The 26,728-nt window shown below is 39.3% G+C and overlaps 2 protein-coding genes and 1 pseudogene across 5 annotated transcripts; 2 read left to right on the top strand and 1 right to left on the bottom strand.

Annotated features, from left to right (window-relative positions):
• The first annotated feature begins 7,241 nt into the window (after positions 1–7,241).
• LOC113301914 lies at positions 7,242–13,515 on the top strand (annotated as a pseudogene).
• Positions 13,516–13,837: 322 nt separating this feature from the next.
• On the bottom strand, positions 13,838–19,533 carry LOC113302014 (psbP domain-containing protein 2, chloroplastic-like). Of its 4 annotated transcripts, none has more exons than XM_026550845.1 (8): positions 19,259–19,533; positions 18,631–18,728; positions 18,363–18,556; positions 18,093–18,245; positions 17,214–17,551; positions 15,991–16,167; positions 15,121–15,278; positions 13,838–14,184 (listed from the first exon to the last, which is right to left on the bottom strand). In XM_026550845.1, the coding sequence occupies exons 1-5, from the start codon at positions 19,456–19,458 to the stop codon at positions 17,282–17,284; spliced, it is 915 nt and encodes a 304-aa protein (XP_026406630.1). In that variant the 5' UTR covers positions 19,459–19,533; the 3' UTR covers positions 13,838–14,184; positions 15,121–15,278; positions 15,991–16,167; positions 17,214–17,281. The 4 variants fall into 4 exon arrangements, with proteins under 4 accessions (XP_026406630.1, XP_026406633.1, XP_026406631.1 ...); XM_026550846.1 differs by having other exon boundaries at positions 13,839–14,184; positions 15,121–15,231; positions 16,052–16,167; XM_026550848.1 differs by lacking the exon at positions 15,121–15,278.
• Positions 19,534–22,212: 2,679 nt separating this feature from the next.
• On the top strand, positions 22,213–26,728 carry LOC113305736. Its single transcript, XM_026554743.1, has 2 exons — positions 22,213–22,750; positions 26,496–26,728. Exons 1-2 carry the CDS (start codon positions 22,213–22,215, stop codon positions 26,726–26,728), a joined length of 771 nt encoding a protein of 256 aa, XP_026410528.1.

The raw sequence follows: 26,728 nt of genomic DNA, 5'->3' as shown, positions 1-26,728 counted from the left end.
ACGAGTTCTACCAATTTGCAACTTGACAAAACTAACAATCAATCATACATGCGATATTTGTAGTGAATCATAATCGATAACGGTGATACAAAACTAATTTATTGACCAAGAAACATGTTTTGTAAAATCCAACTAATCTATAACCAATAATAAAATTAAGTACTCATGGCATAGGAGTTCATAACAAGAAGGAAGAGAAAACCTATCACGTTGTAAACCCTAAACAAAAGTAGAAGTCCAGATCCCCTAGAATAGAATGAGAGACGCGTTTATATACTTGATGTATTTATCCACACCCGTCAGCCAAAATCATTCCCTGCAACAGCCCATAAGTCAAGCCCAACAGGTCCAAGTCCATCTGAGTCGGATCGGTAATCACTGAGTCGACTCAGTGGCAAGAAAATCCACCAGAGTCCCATCTGTTTTTGATTGCTTACCTAGCCAAATTCCAGCTCTTCCCTGCACAATTCAATCCGAGCATTCATCTATTCTCGGTCACATCACCACTTCCATGTATAACAACACCAGATTTCTATGGCTTAGCCATCTGAACAAACCATTCAAACGCCTGCAGCTATAGCATCTCAACTGCACTACTGCCTCCAGAAACTGCAGCTGCAACTACTCTCTGCACATAACACAGCACTGCAGTTAATTCCAGCTGCTCATACTTTTTAATTCAATTCATACACATGTTCCATTTCTACCCCATATGCATGCATCAACAGCATACACTTCTTAGACTGCCATAGAACTCAGCTGCAATACCACCATCATGAGCCACTTCTGATTCCTTCTCTGCATTACAAAATCACCATCACCTGCAATTTCATAACCACGTAGTCCATCAGCATAACTTTCACTGAGGTCTAGCTCAACTCCCTCATCTGTAAATAAGCAAACATGGATCCATGAATATCTGCACCAGGATCTTCTTCTTGCTCGAACCTTCTTCTTCCAACTCGACCCATTCTGCTGCTGCAACTGCATACACAGCTTTGTGTGTTTCTTAGCATCAGAATATCACCAGCTCCACATAGACTCACAACTCCACCTTCACAAGCTCTGAATTTTGGCTGTTGTCTTCACCGCACCTGTAGCTCATCTCTCTACCTTGTAATGTCAGCAGCAACAGATCCTTTCTTGTTCTTCAGCTCTGCCTCCTAACTGTATTTCAATACCACCAATTGCAACTCTACCAATTCAAACTCAAGTAGATGCGGCTCTACACAACCACGACTCTCTCTCTGTAATACCCATTTCAGCTTTTTGGCATCAACAACATAATACCCATTTGCAGTAACATCAGTTCAATCCACACACAACAGCACATCACAACTTCAGTTCAAACCTACTCTTCATCTTGAGTTGGACTTTCCGGCAATATCAAATTCCGACCAAAACCCTACTGCATAAGAACCCTAATCTCACCATCTTCTTACTGGCAACAGCAACAATCAAGCACATACAAATCTTGTCTTTGAATTCATCTTCTTCTTTAACAAGAACCCATCTCCACTTAATAATTCCAGATCCCTTTTCTGCAACTCCATTCACCAGCAGAATCATTTCCTTCTGAATCATCAATTACCCCATCAAATTGCTACCAAGATCGAAATCATCTCAAACCCTAACTTAATTTCATGGGTTTCATCATCTTCTGGAGTTAGCTGGATCATCTTCATCTTCTCGATTCAAACCCATCTCCTGATTCTTTGAAACCCTAACTGAATCTCCACCATTTTCAGAAGCTTCATAAATTGATTCCTACAGAACCATAATCTTCTTTATCTTCATTTCAATCACAGCAACATCCTGTTCATCGGTCTTTTCTAATTCCCAGGAAAACTGCGCCTCCATTTCTCGAATTCAGGTAGTGTAAGAGAAGCACAGCTTAATGATAAGAGAGACATTTTCACCGACTTCTAGGGTAGTTGTAGGAAATGAATGTGGATATAGCCACCCAATGACAGTAGATAAGGGGTACCCAGATGACTCTAGACACCCAAAGAATTGATACGAGCTGCCATATGATGACGACTCATTTTCCTCCATTGTGCTTCCGATAGCGCTTGTCTGTGCAACGGAGATTCTGCCCTCCTTGCTCCAAATGAACGCTTTTTTCTTCTCTTGAATTCTTCCACCAACAGCAGCCATCTTTTACTTCTCAAATCCACTTTTTCTCTTCAATTTCTTTTCGTCACTAAAGTTGTCATGCTTTTCAGACAATAAATTTGCATCACTAAAGCGGACATGCTTTTCAGATAGAAATGAAGAAATAAAAGTAAAGATTAAGAAATAAATCGCCTCCAACAACAGTTGTATATGAAATGCCACTTTTGCCTTGTTTCATCTTCTTTTGTTCCAAATGACTCCAAAGTACCTAAACACTTAAAAACAAACATAAGATACAAATTTACAAGAAAACTTAGCAAAGAAAGCATAAACAATAGATATATATATTAAGGTGTTTTAGACACCTATCAACCACCACCACCATCTCCATCGCCACCATCATCTTCTTCTTCTTCACAATCAATAACAATCGATTCCACTGGTATCCAACCTCCACAACTTCAACCACAGAATCATCAACAAACCAATCGAAAAATATATATTAGGTTTAACTTGATTTAGATCGATATAGCATGAAAAACCTAAATCGAAGATTTAATTTACTGTAAATCAAAGAGAAAAATTTATGAGATTCATAATTTGAAGAATTCATCTTCATAAACGATTGCACAGGTAAGTCAATCGAAAGTTTAGTTGATTGATTTTCAGATCTGAAATTTCTGAAACTAATTTTAGATTTTTAAAAACTTCTGATTGAATTAATATGGATAATAATGGTGGTGGTTTGTGTTTGGTCCTGGACTGGTGGTGGGTGGTGGTGGTGGCGTTGTTGCGGCTGTGGTGGTTGTTGGTGAATGTTATTATTTGTTGTGGTGGTGGGATTCAATACTGTTCCATATCCATTTTACAGGTACGGTTCTTAGGTATTAACTTCCATGGTCGAAAGGTCTCTGGACTTCAGTTTTTATGGGATCAACAACTGTTGTTGATCCCATTTATGAAATCAACTCATGTTGTTGACTCCTATCATTGACAACATTTCCTTGATTAGTATAGTCATGTGTGTAGTTTAAATCATGTTTGTTAAAAGAATTAGCTTAATTTCCTGCTAGTTTGTGTTTGTGTACCGTTGTTCGACTAATGGTAGTGGTGGTGATGTTGGATTAGTATTTGTTAACAGCATTTTCTTGGATTAGCATAGTCACGTTTGTATTTTAAATCATGTTTTTTAAAATAATTAGCTTAATTTCCTTGTGAAAATCTTCAAAAGTTGAATTTGTGGTGCAATGGTAGCATGACTGACTCTACGTCAGATGATGCGTGTTCGATTCACGCCAAGTTCACTCATTCCTACATGTCAACTCTAACTATTGATCCCATTTTTTGTGGATCAACTTCCATTGTTGATCCAACTTCATGGGATCAACTTCAATTGTTGATCCCACTTAAATGGATCAACTTTGGTTGTTGACACTATAATCTGGAAACATTGTTCCTAGGTTCCACCTTTTTGTATCAACGTTGGTTGTTGACTCCATTCACTGGGATCAACTTCGATTGTTGACGCACAAAAAAAAACTGGAATATGTATTAGTAAAGTTATTTTTGAACTTTTATTTTTTGGATCAACTTCGGTTGTTGACACCTAATTTTGGTGGCGGCGGCACCGGTGGCGGCGACGTTGGCGGCGACAACAGCGACAATAATGGTGGTGGTGGTGGAATATCAGTGGCGGTGGTAGAATATTACTTGTGGTTGTAGTTAGTAAGTGGTGGTGGTGGAATGGTGGTGGTGGTGGTAGTGGTGGCTGTGAAGTAATAGAGAAAGAAATTTGTTAATGGATAAGGTTTTTAAATGAAAAATAATATTATAAGTGAGGGTATTGAGGTAACCTATTTTTAAATGGATAAGGTTTTTAAATGATAGGGGTATATTTATTGTTGTATAAGGGTACAATTATTGGGTGTCAAAACTAGGGGTCGCCTAGAAAGTTTTATTGAGGTCTAGTAGTAACTTTAAATTTCGAAGAATTCATGAGTCACGACAACTACTTGAGGACTCATGCTTCAACTACAATTTCGGCCTTTAGAATATCACCCACACAAAACCCGGAAAGAAAAATTTGTGTATGATTATATATATATATTGGGTAGAGAAATCATTGGTTAAAACAACCTGGCTAAGTTGGGCCCTATGCCACTTAATTGGGGCCTATCAAAATTTCCTTCCCACTCCACCAAATTGCTATGGGCTATCAAACTTCTAAAAAATACTAATTTACCCCCACATTAATTCCTAAAACAATCTCATATAAATACTAATCCTTACCATTTTCAGCAAAATCCAAAAACATAAAAACCTAAATCAGAAATACTTTCTATTTCATCCTAATCTTTCCAAATTCTCAAAACCCTAATCAAAAAAAATAATAATTCATCCTCTTCTCCAACGATCTTCGATCCAACCAAGAAAAAGGTAAATCTCCATCAACCCATTCTATGATTCGCATTTCTTCATTAATTTACATGTTTAAATCTTCGATTTTCGTCCATCAAAATCTCTGATTACACCCAAAATAGGTATATGTTGACATATCGAATAAACCGATTCTGGGTTTTGTTCTTCGACCATGAAGAGCATGAAGAGTAATCGGTTTATATGATGATTGACATCAACCGATTCTAGGTTTAGAAACAAAATATGAAAACACATCCCCAGAATCGGTTTATAAGTGTTTTATAATCATCTGATTATGGATATAATTTTTCTTTTTAACTATGCGATCTCATAATCGGGTTTTATATATTTGTTAATTTACCGATTAAGATTGTATCTTCATATTCCATCCACCAATCGGTGTTTATCTATGTATCACATAAACCGATTAATAATGTTTGACACTCCTGTATATTTTGTTGTTGAGAATCAGATTACATATATTTAGTTATGTACTGATTGTTAACTCTTTTTTTTTAATGTAGATATGGACTTCGGACACCTAGCGTTTTACACTCGAGAGCTCACCTTGGAGGATATTCGTAGGGAACCACAACTAGTGCCAGAAAGAAGCCTCTATAAGTTTTCTTATGGGAGTGAGACCCGTCTTGAACAAACCCTCGCATTGATAGACAAGCTTGCACTAGAAGAGCTTTATGAGGTCATGAGGTTCACTAGGATGAGGAGAAACATGATTTTAGCTGAGAGGGATCGCCATGGATTTATGAAAGGTATGTGGGAAGAAATGGCTCAATTTCAATCCATGGCTGAAGCAGAAGCTGCTGCTATTGATGGTGGTACTGTTGATGCTGCAAATGCTCCCAGTGGTGGTGGTGCTGCTGCTGCTCCTGCTCTTTAAGTTTTAGATATTAAAAGTTTAAGTTTATAACACTTATGGTTGTTTTAAGTTTTTAACACTCTTTTGGGATGGTTAAGGTTTTTATTTTGGATGATCATAGTGTTGAACTTAATATGCATATAAAGTTTTAATTATAATTATAATTATGTGTTTCTCAATAATTCTGCCAACAATCGGGCTACTCGATATGTCAACATAAACCATGTCTAGATTCCATAAAGGAATCGGTTTATGTGTGGGTTATGTATAATCCGATTCTTCATGCCTTAAATTATTTATTTTTGCTGTATGTTTTTCAAGCTACAATTGGATCACATAAACCGATTAGTGTCGGTGAAAATTCAATCTTTTTACATGTCTTAATCGGTTTATATTGGTCACAAGAAATACCGATTCCTGCTGGCATAAAAACACAATCGGATTTTACAGACCTTCGAGAAGACCGATTATTTCAAATTATTTTACTTTTTTTCAAAAAAATAAATAGTTGTTGGAGACTGTCTCTATATATAGAGTCCTCATCCTTGGACCCCCATTTGCCCCAAAATTGCTCATTTTATTCCTCTCACTCCATATACTCCACAACTACTCATTTTATACCTCCAAAATGGCATCATTTGATTCAAATGAAGGTCTATCCATCACCAAAGCATGGTACGCAGAAACTCGAGTTAGAAATCAGTCCTCCTTAAGGGTGGATGCCGCTACCTTTTGAGAAAGTTATACAACAAATATAGGCAAGAGTTTGGGAATCCTAATGTAAGAAGCGTTCAACAAGTCCATGATGGGCACCTAGTCATCGAAAATGCGATACTTGTTTTTTTAGCTATCCAAAAACGGATTTTGAATGCTAGCCACTTTAGCTACTCCATTGAAAAATTTGTAAGTATTTTTGTGGTTTATTTTACGTAATCCAAGTTGTTTGATCTTCCTACCAAACACCCCTAACAAAGTAAGTTTGTGTTGTGTTTTTGTAGCATGAAGTTGTGAAAGCGCGCTACTTGGAGGAAAAGGGGGAAGCATTCGCATTCGATGCAAGCTATCACTTCATGGTTTCCAAAATTCCGGAGTAATGCCCCGGAGATGATGATGGTGGGTGAATCGGATTCGGATTCCTCTGATGAAGATTGATGGTTTTAGAAGTGAATGTGTAGGTTTTGTGGGTAGATCTCTATGTAAACCCTCACAAGACTATAACTCGTCCACTAGGGTCGCCTAGGGGTTGAAAGGCTTGATGCATGTGCTAAATGCATCCTACAATAATGAAATGATTGAAAAAAAAATTCTTATGAAAGACAACAATCGGTTTATACATGTCACATAAAACCCCGACTCGGACAATCGGATTATACATATGCCAAAGTCAACCGATTGTTAAGGTCCTCTGTTAATTTTGGAACACCAACCTAGAATCGGTTTACAAGTGCATGAATGTAAATCGATTCTAGGCACTGTTTACGAAAAAAAATTTAAAAAATCTAAGTTGTTTGATGTTTTGAAGAACTTTTTACGATTAATTGATCTCACATCTAAAATATAATTAACACCTAATACGATTAATTGGTGCTAATTAAACAGGAATAAATTAGGTACTTAAGTAATTGTTGGATAAGGGGTTGTGTGAAAATTATTTCTAATGTCCTTTTCTGTCATCTAATAGTAGGCCCCAATTAATTTAGCCAGGTAAAACAAGAGTGCACCCAGGTTGCGCTGTTACAGTGACAATGCCCACCCACTTTCGTCCATAATGGAGGCGAGAGATAAAATAAAAAAAGGGACCGATTCTCTGTAGAGTGTTAAATTCCCTATTTCCTCCCATCTCCTCTATGGATAGAGCTTAGCCAAAATTAGCCTTCGTCGTTGGGACGTGGATTGGATCAGCAGTGGGTTGGTCGAGTGAGCTGAGTATGCTCGGGAAAGCTAAATGATACAACCTTAATCTTGTCTATCCTGTGGCCGTTAGGTTCCCGCTCGTTTTCTCCCTTTTCTCTGATGGTCTATCAAACCAAAGAGTTCTCGAATCTTGTTTGGGCTTGAAATCCTAACTATGCAAAGCACAGGGGTTCTCACCTTTCCAACAATCCCCTCTTCTCTATGCGTTAAGCATCATCAATCTTCCAAATCTCGCACTTACAAGGTACGTTATAGAACTACTACAGTAATTTCATCATCATCTTCTCCGTCGTCATCTTCTACTACCAGTACTACTACTAATGAAGAACGGAATCAAAGAAAATTTATTTATAGTAGAGCTTCACCATCAACAAGATGGCCTCACTTAAACCTCACAGATGAAAACCCTAAAAAATTATTTCAAAATACCCAAAAGCCAATCTATAACATTACCTCCTTCAAATCAAGAATCGATTGAAGATAACGATAATTTAGAGAAAGAAACACAAACACAGGCAGTGAATTTGTTGGATATGAATGATGAATCACCTGAAGCATTAGGAAGACCTAGCAGAACTAGGGCAAAAAAAATGACAAAGTTAGCTCTTAAAAGGGCTAAAGATTGGAGACAAAGGGTGCAGATTTTAACTGATAAGATTCTTTGGTTACAACTTGATGAATTCGTTGCGGATGTACTGGACGATAGGATTGTTCAAATGTCTCCTACTGATTATTGCTTCGTTGTGAAATGGGTAGGGCAGGTAAGTTGGAATCTGAGCTTTGGAGATTTATGAATGGTTGAATCTTCGCCATTGGTATTCTCCAAATGCTCGAATGCTTGCCACTATGTTATCTGTTCTTGGAAAGGCGAATCAAGAGAGTTTAGCTGTAGAATTATTTACCAGGGCAGAGTCTGGAGTTGGAAATACTATTCAAGTTTATAATGCAATGATGGGTGTTTACTCGCGTAAAGGTCAGTTCTCTAAGGTCAAAGAACTGCTAAAATTAATGAAGGAACGGGGTTGCGAGCCGGATCTTGTGAGTTTCAACACTCTGATAAATGCCCGGGCAAAGTCGGGTTCTATGTTGCCTGGATCAGCAATCGAACTTCTTAATGAGGTTAGGAGATCAGGTCTACGGCCAGATATAATTACTTATAACACTTTGATGAGTGCTTGTTCTCGTGGGTCAAATTTAGAAGAGGCAGTGAAAATTTACAATGATTTGGAGGCTTCGTACTGCCAACCTGATCTTTGGACTTATAACGCGATGATCTCAGTTTATGGCCGATTTGAAATGGCTAGAGAGGCAGAGCAGCTGTTTAAGGAACTTGAGTCAAAAGGTTTTTTTGCGGATGCTGTTACTTATAATTCTCTTGTATACGCGTTTGCTAGAGAGGGGAATGTTGGAAAAGTGAGAAAGATTTGTGAACAGATGGTAGAAGCAGGGTTTGCTAAAGATGAGATGACATATAACACTATTATCCACATGTATGGAAAGTGGGGCCAGCATGACTTGGCATATCAGACATACAAGGAAATGAAATTATCAAGATGTAATCCTGATGCAGTTACTTACACTGTGCTGATTGATTCACTTGGTAAAGCAAATAGGGTTTTAGAGGCAGCGGATGTGATGTTAGAGATGTTACATACAGGAGTTAAACCAACTTTGCGGACTTTTAGCGCTTTAATTTGTGGGTACGCCAAGGCTGGTATGCGGGTTGAGGCTGGGGAGACATTTGGTTGTATGGTTAGTTCTGGAATTAAACCTGACCATCTGGCATACTCTGTCATGATGGATATTTTGTTTAGGTTTAGTGAGACGAAGAAGGGCATGGAATTGTATGAGCAGATGGTCCGTGATGGATCAAAGCCAGATCAAGGCCTCTATCAGGTCATGATCCAAGCTCTAATGAAGGAGAACAACGAAGACGAGGTTGAGAGGGTGGTGAGAGACATGGAAGAGGTATGTGGAATGAGCCCAGAGATTATTTCTTCTCTTCTTATAAAAGGGGAATGTCATGAATATGCTGCTAAAATGTTGAGATTGGCTGTTAGTCAGGGATATGAACCAGATAGTGAGACATTGTTATCTGTTTTGGTTTCTTCTTGCTCCTCAGGCAGGAGTCAAGAAGCTCATGCCTTACTTGTTACTCTAAAGGGTTTTGCTCCCAGATTTGATCATGTGATAACTGAAGCTTCAATTCTAATACTCTGCAAGGATAACCAATTGGATGTGGCACTGGAAGAATACAATAAAACAAGGTTTGGTGTGTTTAATGGGGTTTGTTCTGTTTACGAATCTCTAATTCAGTCCTGTGTAGGTTCAGAATCCTTTGCCCAGGGTTCACAGATATATAGCGACATGAAATACTATGGTGTGGGACCTTCGCAAAATCTTTATCGGAGTTTAGTGCATATGTACTGTAAGTTGGGCTTCCCTGAAACAGCTCACCATTTAGTTGATCAGGCTGAAAGTCTTGGGATTGTATTTGATGAACTCTCCGTGTATGTTGAATTGATTGAGACATATGGAGAGTTGAATTTATGCCCAAGGGCAGAAAGCTTGGTAGGAAGACTTAGACTGAACAAGTCCAGCGTTGATCGGAAAATCTGGAATGCACTTATACATGCTTATGCTACTAATGGTCTCTATGAGCAAGCTAGGGCTGTGTTTAGTACGATGATGAGAGATGGTCCTTCTCCTACATTAGAAACTATTAACGGCCTCATGCAAGCTTTGATCGTAGATGGGAGGTTAGACGAGCTCTATGTGGTCATCCAAGGGTTGCAAGATATGGGTTTTAAGATATCTAAAAGTTCCATTCTTATGATGCTTGATGCCTTCGCAAGAGCAGGAAATATATTTGAGGTAAAAAAGATATACAGTGGAATGAAGGCAGCTGGATATTTACCAACCATGCATCTTTATAGGAGTATGATAGGGTTGTTGTCTCGAGGAAAACGAGTTAGGGATGTTGAGGTGATGGTCATGGAGATGGAAGAAGCTGGATTCAAGGCTGATCTTTCAATCCTCAACTCCCTGCTTAGAATGTACACCGCGATCGGGGACTTCAAGAAGGCAAGTAAAGTATACCAAACTATTCAGGAAGCAGGATTTAAACCTGACGAGGATACTTACAATACTTTAATATTGATGTACTCGAGAGATCTTCGACCAGGAGAAGGATTATCTCTCTTGGAAAATATGGAACGACAAGGATTGCGTCCTAAGATGGATACCTATAAAAGCCTGATTTCAGCATGTGGTAAGCAGCAACTATGGGAACAAGCAGAAAATCTTTTTGAACAGGTGCGATCAAGAGGATGCAAAATGGATCGGTCAATGTATCATATAATGATGAAGATATACAGGGATTCTGCCAACCATTTAAAGGCTGAAAGTTTACTAGTACTAATGAAAGAGAATGGTGTAGAACCTACCATTGCCACTATGCACTTGCTTATGGTCTCATATAGCAGTGCAGGACAACCTAAGGATGCTGAAAATGTGCTTGAGAGTTTGAAAACTTTGAATCTGGATCTGAGTACATTACCCTACAGTTCCGTTATTGATGCATATTTCAAGAATGGGGACTATAACTTGGGTATTCAAAAGCTATATGAGATGAAGAAGGATGGTCTAGAACCAGATAATAGAATATGAACTTGCTTCATCAGAGCTGCTAGTTTATCTCAGCGAACAAGTGAAGCCATGGTCATCCTAAATTCACTAGCTGATACTGGGTTTGATCTCCCAATTAGGTAACATAATCTATTTGCTTTCTTGCAACTCCATTAGTATATTTTCGAAGAAAGAATTCTCGTTGTTTACTTATTCTGGAAATACATTCCTGAGTAAATTGTGCATCTGCAGGCTTCTAACAGGAAAACAGGAGTCTTTAGTTGTGGAAGTGGGCAATCTACTCGAGCAGTTAGGTCCATTGGATGATAATGCTGCATTTAACTTTGTGAATGCAGTAGAGGATCTGTTGTGGGCATTTGAGCGTCGAGCCACCGCTTCATGGGTTTTACAACTGGCAATAAAAAAAAAAGTTTATCGCCATGACATTTTTAGGTAAGCCGGACACCTCTGACATGAGTTCTTCTGGTGCTTTAAAAGAAACAACTTCTTCAAGGTTATAAATTTCATCGTGTCAGATAGATTTGAAGTCTGGAGTAAGTTTTCCCATCCATATTTGAAACTTGTTGAAGATAGAGCGAGTCTTCCCTTTTGGGTTAATCTCTGCAGCACCACCTGGGTTACTCTGTTGCTAGTAGTGTTGTGCACAATCTAGCTCCTTTAGAATTAAATGAGTCAGATTCACTAACAAGTATCAATGAACTTATAAAGCACACTTGTGATGCAGGGTTTCTGACAAGGACTGGGGAGCTGATTTCTGAAAGCTATCCCCTGGTGCTGCTTTAGTTGGTCTTACGTTATGGCTGGACCACATGCAGGCAAGTTGTTATTTTTTCTCTTTGGCTCGCTTCCCGAGTTTAAATGTGGTGATCTTCCTCAGTTCGTAGTTTGAAACTTTTCGAGGTTTTACTCATATGCTTCAAATTGTTTACATTATGATTATACATTGGGGAGCACTGATTTTTGTTCCAACAGGATGCATCTTTACAAGGTTCCCCTGAATCCCCGAAATCAGTTGTTTTGATAACTGGGACAGCGGAATACAATATGGTTTCACTAAACAACACATTGAAGGCATACCTTTGGGAGATTGGCTCCCCATTCCTTCCTTGTAAAACTCGGAGTGGACTCCTTGTAGCAAAAGCCCATTCCCTTCGAATGTGGCTGAAGGACTCTCCATTTTGCTTCGACCTTGAGTTGAAAGATGCCCCATCTCTCCCCGAGTCAAATTCAATGCAGCTTAATGAGGGATATTTTATGAGGACTGGCCTTGTTCCCGTTCTCAAGGAAATAAATGAACGGTTGGGGGAAGTTAGACCAAAGAAATTTTCAAGGTTGGCGTTATTGTCAGAGGATAGGAGGGAAAAAGCTATTCAAGCTGATATCGATGGTAGAAGAAAAAAGCTAGAAAAGATGAAAGCAAAAAGAGGTTTTGGTGAGCCCAAGTAAGAAATCCAGTTCCCCGAGGAAAGTCATTAGGGGAAAAGTGCCAAGCAATGGTAATATAAGATTAACTAAGAAGAGAGAGTAAAACTGCCACATGAAGATGGCTTATCAAATAGCTTGGGTCTTGGAGTTTATACGAAAACTGGAGGATGGCTTTATTTCCAGTCGTGTAATAAAGATATAGCAAGGACATCACATCATCTCTTGCATTACCAACCAGAATATCATCTGCCTCATCAGTCACTAAAGCCATTATAAGTTAGTTTAATAAAATACTTGTGCCTTACTTTTGGCTATTTACTTTGTTTAAAGAACTCCATTGTTGTTTATTCAACAGGTCATACTTCGTTTAAAAAATCCATCGTTATTTGTTCAACTGGTCATGGATGATAGTAGTATTCTAATTTCTAAATTTATTGTTGAGCTTTTTGCAGAGACTATGGTGGAATATCACTGAGCTGGTTCAGAGCATTGACGAAGCAAGCATCACAGCATAAAGATCTTTGGTAAGATTTGAGTTCTTAGCACAAAATTGATGGAATTTCACAAATGTTTCTGAAGTAAGAGTCTGCAGTGCGCCTCCTCATCTTATATGTATAGTCTATGGACGCAAAATGGCTGTTACGGTTTCTGTGTGTGCAGACTCAATTAGCGAAGCATTTTGTAGGTTCTTGCTTGCTGCTCACTCCAGGATTTATCACAAAAGAGGATGAAGATCTATCTTCACCAACAACAACATAACAGCATTCAATCTGTTGGCTTGCAGAACAAATAAGTTATATTTGTCAGAGACAAGCATTACATTAGTTCTCATAGCTTCAAATCTTTGGTAAATTATTATGCAAACACATGCCGAGTTGGATCATAGAAATTGAATGAGTGTAACACGTGTTTTGTTAAATACCTTTATTACGCCTGAATTATACCAGGTATTACCATGCCATAGAATGCAGTGAAAGTGACTATATAAAGTATAAAGCATTCTACTTACACTTGGGTAAACAATGTAAATTACTGTATACTACTTACACTTTGGTAAACAATGTAAATTACTGTATACTGGTAATCAAATTTTGTATTAAATGGCTCAATGGAAAAAATGTTTATAGATACTTGTTTTATCTTAATTGCAGAACTTGTTCTGGTGCAGATTGCAAGCTATCCAAATGTTTTAGGCATTATTTTCCATCATATGATGGAACACAAGATTAGAGAACCAGCACGAGTAGAAAGGGATCATAGTCTGCCGCGGATTTTATTTCTGGTGGTTATTCTAATCCTACTTGATGGTAAGATGGAGGACTAGACACTAAATAATGGCCAAAACATTTGGACAACTCGTAATGGTCTCAGTCTAGCTGACCCAGCAATCTGCATTTTGGTTTCCTTAATGCAGATGATGGTTATCTTAAGATCCCAAACCAAAGAGCAGATGATGGCTTTAGAGAATATCATTTTAGGATATCTTAATATTTTTTACAAAAGAACCAGTATATCCACACACAGAAATATTTCAACCTACTACTACATTGCCTACCCGTTCACATTTCTTCAACCAAGTAACTAATTTCATACCTATTATGGAGAAACCAAATTTTGTAACAATAACCATTGGTTATGTAGGTGCTACTTCACTTTGGTGCCTGTTTTCTAACAGGGGAATGGCATTACCATACAACGCACGATAGATGATGTTGTAGATAATGAAGGGTCCATAGCATGTAGGGTTGTACTCCAACACAAACTGTCTGGCAAATAATTATTCCAAACTGCATTCACAGAAAACATTGAAAACTCAATACTCAAATGAAACGGAAAACAAATCAAAAATGAAACATATAATGATGTTACTGTTAGAATTTTAGCTCCATTAACCCTACAATTAAGACCTAAACATTGTGGAAAACAACTTTATGCTGAAATCAGGCCTTGAACCTAATATTAGCATACTCAACAACACAAAAAACCAGCACCATACATAGCACTACACTGCATATGATTCATACTTAAAACAGATTGAGTACAAGGAAATAGAACATACAAGACACTTAAACTTCCATGACTTATTATCAACTTCTATATCCTCACATTACTTCGTGATGGATGAAAACAGATTTGCTTTTAAAGAAAACTTGTGAGGCTAGAAGAGAATCCTAGTTATGCTTGCCACATGTCACTCCAACCTTTCCATCATGAGTTGGAGGACACCTCACGGCTACATTGGACAACTCATATAACATGTCAAGCTAAAGGACATGCATGCTTAGACTCAACTTTATCTAGCATTAACCTTAAGCTAGTCTTTAAAGTAAGATTAAGCCATAAACAAAACATAAAACATATTATAATAAATCATGATCAACTTAAACTAAATAGGAATTACTTTAACCATAAGAGATTTGTTGCGCAAAACACAAAAAATTCTAAGCAACAACTTTTTGTACAAAAACTTTTATCAGAACTTTTTATGCTAGCCGCACACTCGAGTCAAATAGTACGCTAGCCTTCGACTATAGAAATCTACACGCGATGTTTAAGAAGCGTAAGCTATTTCTACAATCAGAAAACTAGCCGGCCTATTATTCCCAAGTAAAACATTTTATTTTTCAAAACAGAAAAACATTTTATTGGCTTAGCTTTACGCCAAAACCAAACTAAACTTGAAAACTTCATTGGGCTTAGCCTTATGACATTTATTGGCTTACCTTAAAGCCATACAAGCAGCACTACAGTCTACATACGCTCTTACGCCACCCGCTTTTTCTCCTTAATGATATCCCCATTATCTTGCTCGAATTAAGCACCACGCTCGTATTCTAACGAGACCAAGAACTTTAGGATATTTAATGATATCGAATGAGAACTATATTTCACACCAGAAATTACTTTATGAGCATATACACCTTACAAAAGTAAGGAAACAAACATGATGATAAAGCCATAAACATCATATTCCCATTGACTTCAAGCACAACACATAACACACATGCTTGATCTCAAACTAGAGACTACTTTATAAAACCTTACAAGAATAAGAGAATGATGATAAACAAGCTACAAACACCAGACCCACTGAATGTCAGATTCAAACACAACATGAAATAAACTTGAAGATAAACCATAATCACAATTCCACTGAAATTCAGATTCAAACAACACACATATGCTTATTATCACTTTATATAGCTATAACATAAACCAAGTAACTAGCATGTCAATAAGCAAAACAATAACATCTTAGACTCAAAAACAAGACTCCATATCATCGCAAATCACCTTTGGGCAGAAAATACGACATACAGTGAGTCCTAAAAAGTTTAAGACTAAATTCTCATATGGAAAGCTCTCACACATATGAGACTTGATTCACATCACTTTTCATAAACACAAAACACCTTTGGGCAAGATTCATGTTTATGATTTCGGAATGAATCAAACAAACCACCACAATCACATGTATTCTCATTAAAACACTTCCACATACTCTCAAAGCATCACTTTGGCAACATTTAGTCGAGTAATGGAAGCTATAAACTATTACAAGTTCCAATTTTTCAAAACAAAAAAATTCAGACCTGACACTTATAGCAAAACCACCATGTTGAGAAGTCCATATCCACGCAGATGTGAACATACCTAGATTGTGATGCACAAACCTTCTACAACTGCTCCAATACTTGTTGTCCTGATATTTTCAGTCCCACCCCATCAAGCATGAAGTACTAAACCACCATATGTGAGAAAACTACAACCTTGGAAAGAAAACAATCAGAAACCCCAACCTTACAATCACGCTAACTGCTGAATATGTAATAATTAGGTGAAATAGAAGTTGAATGTTGGAATTTCAGCTCCATTAACCCTACAATTAAGACCTAAACATTGTGGAAAACAACCTTATGCTGAAATCGGGCCTTGAACCTAGTATTAGCATACTCAACAACACAAGAAACGAGCACCATACATAGCACTACACTACATATGATTCATACTTAAAACAGATTGAGTACAAGGAAATAGAACATACAAGACACTTAAACTTCCATGACTTTTTACTCTATGTTGGTTCTTAGACAAAAACTAGTGCACCCTACTTTCAAATTTCAAATTAGTGGTGTTGCTAACTCCCCTGGGATATTACAACGCTATGAGTGATCCTTTCTTTTCAAGACGAACAACAGAGATGATCTGCATCTACACTCCTTAGTATGTTCTTCTTCTTTCTATATTTTTTCTCTTGAAGCATAAGGTTTTAAATTGTTTTGTTTTTTTGAAGAATAATTTTTTTTGTGGATGTATCTTTTTTAGTTGCCACTTCCATTTTATATATATATATATTTTTGTTTTTGACTCGAGTATCATCTTCCTCTAATCATTCTTGTCAAAAGCAAAAAAAAAAAAAAAAATGTTCTTCCTTCCATGGAAAATTATTATCAACTTCTATATCCTCACATTACTTCATGATGGATAAAAACAGATTTGCTTTTAAAAAAAACTTGTGAGGCTAGAAGAGAGTCCTAGTCATGCTTGCCGCATGTCACTCCAACCTTTCCATCATGAGTTGGAGGACACCTCATGGCTACATTGGGCAACTCATATGACATGTCAAGCTAAAGGACATGCATGCTTAGACTCAACTTTATCTAGCATTAACCTTAAGCTAGTCTTTAGAGTAAGATTAAGCCATAAACAAACTATAAAACAGATTATAATAAATCATGATTAACTTAAACTAAATAGGAATTACTTTAACCATATGGGATTTGTTGCGCAAAACACAAAAAAGTCTAACAGTTACCTCATGGCATTAAAGTGGCGTGAATGAGGGTGAAGGTGTGTGGACCAAAATAACGGTCTCCACAATGCCTACATGGTTTCTACTGCTGCTGCTGTGTCGAAGGAGTGAAGAACTTGTTCCAGAATCATTTTGCTGCTGGTATTTAGAGGATTCTCAGGTGGATCCGTGTAAGCAATATTAAGGAGATAGAGCTTCTTTGAAGCAACAAACGCAGCTGAGAATATTCTCTTTACTCCTCCTCTAGCACTGTCCAACATGTACTCAAACTCATACACTTGTAGGCCTCCATGTCCTAATCTCTCAGCAACTCCAATGACTTTAGCATCCTTTATACTTTCCTGTATAAAGAACCAAGTGACACAGTAAACAACACATCATAGATTTTGCAACCAGCAACCATATTTTATTAAGTCATTGTGTAGATGATTGGGTCAGTATGTTAAGTCTTGTCAAATTTAGTTGAAATATATTGAATCAGGTAGATAGAACTCAGGAAGAACAAGTTGCTCCAGCTACTGTTCAGATACAACAAGGAAACAGGTTCATCAATGAAGGGTTTTTCCTCTTAGACGTGACAACCAAAGTGGAACTTTTAATTACAGTTATCGAGTTGTCATTGGTTTGAAATAACCATCAGTTGGCTTGTATGAATTTGGTATTAGAAGGTGCACATATTTGTAGTTAGTAAGTGCAATTATTTGCACTCTCTTTAATCAAATTCGCAGGGTGTCTACTGCAAATTAGTCATGATTTCACGTGATTACGTATTCACAATTAGGGATTGATAGCAGGTATTAACAAAAGAAACAAAAAAAGAAAGGTAGATACAACTGTTATGAAGGGAGAAAGAGATACATAGATGGATTGTGTGTTCTTTACCTTGCGTTTTTCGGCTTGGATGAGCTTATCTGCTACGAATTCGGGACTTCCAAAGTCACCTAAAGAAGAGAGGCGAACCGGGCTAACCACAATACCCAAGTTGTTCTTCTTGTTAGTATCCTCAAATAAAACTGTTGCCCCAGCCTTTTCAACCTAAAACAGTAACCAACTACGAAAATCATACACATATATATGCATCCATGGCATTAACCACACACGGTTAGATAGTTAGTTAAGAGCCACAGAGATGGAGAGAGAAGGCGAAATGACCTTCATCCAAGAAGAAGGCTTGAGGAGAGTGAAACCCTCATTGGCGTCTGTGTACCTCTCTGTCTCTAGTGTTTGCTGGAGCTGGTTGTCCTGGGCAGCAGCCATTGTGTTGATGGAGTTATTGGTCATTGGGAAATCAGAAGCCACAGCAACCAGGATTAGAGAGACGAAAAACCTCTTCTTTCTGCAATCACCTACAAATACGAGCAATCTCATTACCACAAATGACATAAAGAAATAGCCTTAAAACAGAAAACCACGGTATAACCTCCGAGGTTATTTAAGGTATCCTGATCAGTCTCGCATCCAACACCAGCATATTGTCTAGGTGATGCATTGTGTATCTTCTTATTTGCTTCTTCTTGACTTTATGATCCATAACAAAATTTGTAGCCAAAACATCAAAGAAGAAGGACAAGATCAGGAGTTGACTTGCTACTTTAATACAACTTCAACAAAAAAATCAAATGCATCTGAATAGAATTGCATTTCGGGAACCCACCATTGAATTTACATGAAGGGTACAAATAGTATCAAGTAAACAGAATTATGCAAACACAATTCAAAAGTTAGCAAACAGCTATATCTGAAGGACCATAATGGATATCACATTTCCGTGAATCACCCGCACATCTCGCCACATGGTAATCTTATCCTATTGCGAGAGCCATTTCCCACCATAAAGTGGGAAAATGATATTCCACAGAACACAAATAAAAGATATCCGATAAGAAAAAACAGAAACCCAAATGTTCAAATTACAAAACATAAACTACACTCTAAGTATATCGACTATGGTTAACACAAATTTAGCAAAAGAATTGACAATCAACGCAGATGCTTAAAATTCGCATCACACAATCTTTCAAATTTCGGTGTTTTTCTTTTTTTTTTACCTTTGGAGAACGTCATGTTGACTACAAGAGAGGATTATTTGCTGCTTGGAACCAGAGTTCTTCAGTGGGGAGTAATAACGAACACCAGACCGGCTAACAATGCACTGGGATGGGTTCAACCAAGTTGAAGTAGAAGAGGAGGAGTTAAGGAAACGGTTCGAGAGTAAAAATGAGAGTTTGGAGATTATGGCTTCAGCCATTGGTAGATTTTGCTTAATTCAAGGTTTTCGGAATTTGGGGTGCGGGTAATGAAGGCGATATTTATTGATTTATCCATATCTCCGGTCCTACAATGGACCGCTACAGTGTCAACAACATCGGTAAATTTAATGAAAACCCGCGCTGACACGGATAGAGTTTCCGGAAGTTTTCTTCCGTAAGTTTTCTTGCAGGATATACAGTGTCTGTGATGCCCTTACGGCCGCACGCGCGCTACACTGATGTATTCAACGAGTATATAGCCTTGACCGACAGGCCCGGATAATTTTCGGAAACTACATCGTGATGGGGATAGATCATGAGAGCTCTAGTGTCCCCCTGGAACCCCGCGCTCTAGTGTTCCGGCCTCCCGCCCGCATATTGGGTTGAGTTGCTAGTCCTATTAGAGACAGACGTTGTCTGGTGGACAATATGTGTTGGCGTATGAGTGGTATTTGGTTATTGTGTGCTAGCTGGCTCCCTGCTTCGTGCGACAAACGGCATGCCTGATTACCTTTTCAGTCCCAAGGAAGGAAACCGCCACCGGGCTACCTTTGTGTTTGCCGGACGTACGCGTCATGCTTCCCTGTGAAAGTAAGGTCGTGACCTGTCGAGCTGACCGACGGGAACCGTAGGCTACCAACAACTATGAAGAACACAATAATCGAAAAAAAGACTCGCTCGGGCTGTTGTCATGTATGTGCCCTCTCGTGTCCGGGACCGAAGGGTGACAAGATCTCTACGTGGCGGGATCGCTACTCCCACATCTGTAGCGCACAAAGCTCGGGTAGCGCTAGCACCAAAGGTAGTGCTAGACATCGGTCACCAGACTTACCCGATCCCGGCGGAGTGACAATTGTTGGGTTGAGTACTACTTTAACTCGACCGTTAGGGACGCTGCAGCGCGCACAACCGCCGAAGGGAATGCGAGGCCCCGCTGCAGTGAAAAGTGGCCGAAAGAGCCGAGACTGGGAACGGCCAGTAGGGTCCTCCAGGAGGGGAGATGGAGGGGTAACCAAACAAGTTGGGTCAACAAAACTGAGAATTGGCACTTGGAATGTCGGATCCTTGAAAGGGAAGATGACTGAACATGCTGCGAAGGCTAAAGAACACCAACTAAACATACTCTGCATCCAAGAAACTAAATTTGTCTGCAAAGACGCAAGAGTGATCCCATTGAATAGAGCAGGAGCAAGGGAATGTTCATACAAGCTCTGGCTCAACGGGGATTCAGCCGCCCGGAATGGTGTGGGTATATACGTCGACCAGGCCCTCAGAAAAGGAGTGTTCGATGTACAGAGAGCCGGTGACCGTTTAATTATGGTCAAAATCCTACTAGGCGGAACAATTTTGAATGTTATTAGTGCTTATGCCCCCCAGGAGAGAGCCCCAAAGGATGAGAAAACATCCTTTTGGGAAGCCCTAGAAGGTCTCGTGGGGAGTGTACCACTGAACGAGAAATTGTTTGTAGGAGGTGATCTGAATGGGCACGTGGGCTCAGATTGCGCACCCGGGGAGGAAAGGGTACACGGAAGGCTTGGTTACGGTACTAGAAACCACCCAGGCGAAACCATCATGGATTTCGCGGTATCGGCGGATCTTGCAGTCACAAATACGTTTTTCACAAAGCGCCAGGACCAACTGGCGACCTATGTGAGTGGAGGCAACTCCACCCAGATAGACTTTATCCTCTGCAGGAGAGAGGACCTAAAGTATTGTTTGGACTGCAAGACGATACCTGGTGCCGGTTTCGGTTTCATTCACCAGCACAAACTTTTGGTGGTTGTTTTCCGCCTCAAAGGTAAACCACCCCGGCGTGACCGCCAAAGAGAGTACCAGATAAAGTGGTGGACCCTTAAGGGTGAAAAGGCCCTAACCTTCAGGGAACGTGCCCAGGCCGAAGGGGTGCTCATAACTGATGGGGATGTAAACACAATGTGGAAAGATATCACGTCTCGCATCAGGAAGCTCGCAGGCGAAGTTCTTGGCGTCTCGCGCGGATACGGGCTGGGACATAGAGCTGCGTGGTGGTGGTGCCCGGAAGTTCAAGCTGCTATCACCGCCAAGAGCGAGTGCCACAAAGCTTTCTGCCATAGTAAAAGCGAGGAAGATTGGCATAAATACAAGGAGGCCAATTCCATGGCAAAACGGGAGGTACGAACCGCTAGAGATAAGGCTACCGAGGGGCTATACCGCAGACTAAACACGAGGGAAGGTAGCACGGAAATATATAAGCTGGCCAGTCGCGTTCAAAAAAATAGGTCAAGTGTATCAGGAACGAAGACAATCGTCTCCTGATCAGAGATGGGGACATTAAGGACCGGTGGAGAACTTACTTCGATAAGCTCTATAACGACGGGAGTGATATCCCTGTGTTGGAGGCAGGCGTCACACCTGCCAAGAAAAATGCCGTGGTCCAGAGTTTCCATGTGAGTGAGGTAAAGTTGGCTCTGAAACAGTCTCTAGGAGGAAAAGCCCTTGGCCAGATAATATTCCTGTCGGAGTATGGAAAAGCCTGGGAGATATGGGTGTGGAATGGCTCACCACACTATTCAACGGTATCCTTGAACACAACAAGATACCGGACGAATGTAGAAAAAGCGTGATTGTCCCAGTCTTCAAGAAAAAGGGGGATATACAGAATTGCTCAAATTATAGAGGAATAAAACTAATGAGCCACTCAATGAAGACTTGGGAACGAGTAGTCAATCAACGCTTACGGGGTATGACTTCTGTCAGCCAACCAGTTTGGATTCATGCCGGGAAGATCAGAAACTGAAGCGATTTTCCTAGCAAGAACACTCCTAGATACCTACCGTGCCCAGCAAAAATACCTCCACTTACTCTTTATGGATCTTGAGAAATCTTATGATAAAATCCCTCGTGAAGTCATATGGCAGGCGCTGGCGAAAAAGAACGTAACCGACAAGTACATTGTCCTCATCCAGGATATGTACGAAGGTGCAAGATCCTCGGTAAGAACCAGTGGTGGATTGTCTAACGAGTTTCCAATTAAAATTGGAATCCACAAAGGATCAGCCTTAAGCCCATGTATCTTCGCACTGGTCATATACCAGATTACGAAGGATATTCAGGGGGAATTGCCTTGGACCATGCTCTTTGCGGACGACGTGGACCTGATCGGACAGAGCAAGTCGGATGTCGAATCACGTCTGGATACATGGAGGAAATCCCTTGAAACAAAGGGCTTCAGACTGAGCCGATCTAAGACAGAGTACTTGAAAGGCCCCTTCAGTACAGAATTAACAGACGACAGTGACGTCTTGCTGGCAGGTAAAGGGGTCCCCAAAAAAGACTCTTTCCGGTACCTGGGATCAGCCCTGCAGAGTAATGGAGAAATCGACCTCGATGTCCGACAGCGCATCCAGATAGGATGGACCAGATGGATACAGGCAGCCGGTCTCCTTTGCGACAAAAAAATACCTCCCAAACTTAAAGGCAAATTTCACAAAACGGTGGTCAGACCCGCCATGCTATATGGTGTGGAGTGCTGGGTGACCAGAGAAGAACACTATAGGAACCTGCACTCTACGGAAATGCGCATGCTCCGGTGGACATGCGGTGTCACTCGTCACGATAGAATAAGGAACGAGGACATCCGTAATACACTCGGAGTCGCACAAATCACAGAGGTGGTACGCAACCGACGTCTGTGCTGGTTCGGACGTCTAGTACAGAACGGCTAGCGTCCAATACACGAAGGAATTAAGAACATAAGAAACATACAACCAGGGAGGCTAAAAGTCGGTCGGCCAAAGAAGATTTGGGAAGACTCTGTTCACGAGGACCTAGGAAAGATACCACTTTCGCCAGACATCGTGTCCGATAGGAAAGCATGGAAAGTCACAATCCATGTGAAGGAACCCTGAGGCGCTCACTAAGGCCCCTTGTACCTCGGCTCCAGACGTTAGTGCACACGTTAACCCAAGTTCGATGCCCCCTTAAACTTCGGATTTCGGTCCTTAGTCAATCCTTACTAGCCGCGGTAAGCGTCGATGGGGTAAACACTAGGCCCGGAAGGGGCCAAGGATTAAATTTCCCTTGGTGCCAACAACGCACTGGGTTCGTCTTCGACTCGCGCGTTCGCTAACTGTCCTCTAGGAGGGAATCGACGGACTGAGCCAAAGGGTAGCAATCCCATGGAGTGTGCGTAGATACGAAGTCAAGCATTGTGAGACACGTCAGGTGGGATACATTTTATTCCCCGGACATCAAGATCTCCGCTTCTCCGTACATCTACGACGATACGGGGACCTACATTGGCCATCCCAACACAATCTTCATCTACGGAACCAAGCAAGTCAGATCGGATACCGTTGATGGCCGGGACGGAACAGCGGCTCGATGGATTAAGCCTGGGCGGATGTCCCAAACTGGACATCATTGGTCGGGCGGGATGTACGGGGTAGGGGTGTCATCGGGGAAGCGGACTAAAGCGGAGAATAAAAAACGTGAAGGAAAGCCGAACTATCGGCATCGAGAAGGGTCGAGCGAAGAGTGTTCCCCTTGGAAACAAGGGCGCTTAGGCGGTCTGGACACGCCAGCGGGACATCAAATGTCTGCAGCACTCACGGTCTAAACGGTGCGATTAGCTCACGCCCAAAACCACCCAACCCGAACAAAGGGAATAAAGGGTCATTTTCATCGGGGATTAAGAGCATCTCAAACAGTGGGTGTTAATTTAATTTTGTTTAATTTTATCTTCTAAGCACTTTTAGATCGGGATTTTGTTTAGGAATTTCAGCAGAAATTTTAGATCGGGATTTGTTTATTGATTTTTATGACTTCTAGTTAATTAGGATTTTCTTCGAGCTCATTTCAGGTTTTTATTGATTTTTTCCGATCCAGCAGCACTAGTTCTTCTCTTCAAGGAAATCTACATCACCTTCAACAGATCTCCAGGATAGCAGCAACACTAAAGTTTCTCTCAACAACATCACTGGTTGGACTCATGACTCACGTACCGTTTCTCCATCAAGCATCTACAACTCACCCAAAGACTCGGACACAATAGTTACAGTGGTATCAAAGACACCAAGACTGATTTTGAAGAAAACTCGTACCGATCCAAACCAATTCAGTTTCACTTGTTACCTATGTTATTGTAACTATGAAAAAATCATTGACAATAGGATGAATCTATGGATTCTATTATACTTTTGTCTGTTTTACTGTGATTTTGAAGAAAAAACCTTGAGAAATGGTTGGATCTTTGGATCCTAACATCACTATTGTTTGTAGTTTTGTTATATACTTGGATGAGTTACTCTTAATCCAACTAGGGCCACTTAAACTTGTCATGTTACCTTGGAATCAGTTAGATATGGTAGAAATCTTTTTTAAAATTAGGAACTGGGACTATGATGTAAAATGGTTTGAAAGTTTATGTTGTCTGTTTGAATTCTTTGGATCTATTGTAATAGATGGAAACTTTGTCATTCCTGTAATGTCTTCTGATTTTGAATTCGAAATTTATGTTTAATGTATATGAGGCTTGCCTCTTTTTCGAAAAATAAAAACAGTGGGTGTTAAAAATCCTACATGGAATTTATTTTTATTAAGACACTTATTAAAAGGATTTGCATATAGAGAAAATACAGGACCTCGTAACTAATAAACCATCCAATAGTATACAGGTTTAACCCTTGAAAACTCTTATTTGATGAAATCTTAACCATTTAGTTGTAGTTTAATTAATTATTAAAAATTAGATATATGACATGGAGGTCATTGTGAAGGTCTAAATAAGACTTTCTTTAAAACCTTTAGAATTAATATTTCATCCCTCCTGTTTAATAGGACCTACTGTTGGAGATGAATTTGTTTTAAATTAAAGTCAAAAATCCTATGTGTCATTAATAAATAAATATTTCACCTTCTATTGGAGATGCTCTAAGCTGCTCATAGGACTATTAAGGGTCCAACGCATGAACTTTAGTCACTTATCAAAAAAAGCATGAAAATTTGGTTGCTGATATTATGGGGACATGTTCATCTCATAAATCTACGCATTCTTGCCAAACTAAGTACATTCCGTTGATAACACTACCTTCTACTAATTTCAAAAATCGTCGGTTAATAATTGATGAATTTTCAACCTTAAAATTAAGATTGATAAATAGTGAGTTTTGATATTCAGCAATGCACTTCAAATTCGCCGTAGCTTGGTTTTTATGAAAAAAATAGTTTTTAAATTGTGAGACAGTGTGAGTGAGCATACTAATAAACTTATTTACCATATGTTTGATAATAGTACAGTAAAAGAAATAAAATCAATAGAGTCTTTTTCTAGAACTGATGGTAAAGTATTATAAAATGTTTAGGAACTCAAAATGGTTGTGTTTCTGTAAAATCAACATACAACTATATTGCCAATAAAAACAATAGTCGGGAAAAATTCAATTGGAAATCAATCTGGTATCTTAATGTTATGCCTAGAGTTAAAAATTTCCTTTGAAAAAATCTTAGTGAATCTTTGCCAGTTAGAGAAATATTAGGTAGACATATACCAATTGATACTATCTTCCCACTATGTGATAATTCTACATCTAAAAGTATAGATCAGTTGTTCACGAAATGCATCTTTTCTGGAGCTATATGGAGGGGTTTATCTCTCACTGTAGTTTTTTATAAAGCTGCTAACATGAGTTATAAGGATTGGTGTGTTAAATGGATAGGAGATAAGGAAAATAGAGATCTCTTTGCTTTTGTTCTCTGGCATGTCTGGAAATATAGATGTAGAGTTGTATTTGAAAAAAAATTAAACCATGCCCTGAGAAACTAATAATTCTGATTAAGAAAGATATGCTTGACCATGTAACATGTAAAAAAATTTATGAAATAAAGAAGAAGGAAAACAAAGTGTAATGTGTACCATCCAAACTGAAAAATGGAACATAAGGAAAACAAGAGTAGTTGCAATTACATTTTATTTGATGCTGCTTACCAAAAGAAATCAGCAAAGTTTGCTTATGGTATTATTTTTAGGACAATAATGATGATATTTGTGATTTTGCAGGTGGATCAGGCAGATGCTGGAATTCCAACGAAATTGAGGCAAGAGCTTGCAGAGAAGCTACCAGATGGGGAAGAGGAAAGGATCCAAATAACTTACTTTTTCTCAATGATAATCAAAGCATCATCAATAGCATGAAGAACAAATTTTTTGCTTTAGACTGGAGAAGTAAAGCTTACATACTGAAAGCTTGGGAAGACAAGGAATTTTTTGCTGATGCTTCCACTATTGTATAA

Source organism: Papaver somniferum, chromosome 8 (genome assembly GCF_003573695.1).
Source record: "Papaver somniferum cultivar HN1 chromosome 8, ASM357369v1, whole genome shotgun sequence".
Taxonomy (NCBI): domain Eukaryota; kingdom Viridiplantae; phylum Streptophyta; class Magnoliopsida; order Ranunculales; family Papaveraceae; genus Papaver; species Papaver somniferum.
This window is presented reverse-complemented; position numbering and strand designations above follow the sequence as displayed.

What these genes read in the sequence shown, in the direction of transcription:
- LOC113302014 (XM_026550845.1), bottom strand. Translation starts at nt 19,458, where the DNA reads ATGGCTGAAGCCATAATCTCCAAACTCTCATTTTTACTCTCGAACCGT. An exon ending in TACCTTAAATAACCTCGGAG is followed by an intron (nt 18,557 to 18,630) that starts GTTATACCGTGG and finishes TCGTATTTGTAG; the next exon opens with GTGATTGCAGAAAGAAGAGG. An exon ending in TCCAAGCCGAAAAACGCAAG is followed by an intron (nt 17,552 to 18,092) that starts GTAAAGAACACA and finishes TTCTTTATACAG; the next exon opens with GAAAGTATAAAGGATGCTAA.
- LOC113305736 (XM_026554743.1), top strand. Translation starts at nt 22,213, where the DNA reads ATGCCGGGAAGATCAGAAACTGAAGCGATTTTCCTAGCAAGAACACTC. An exon ending in CAGTGACGTCTTGCTGGCAG is followed by an intron (nt 22,751 to 26,495) that starts GTAAAGGGGTCC and finishes GTGATTTTGCAG; the next exon opens with GTGGATCAGGCAGATGCTGG.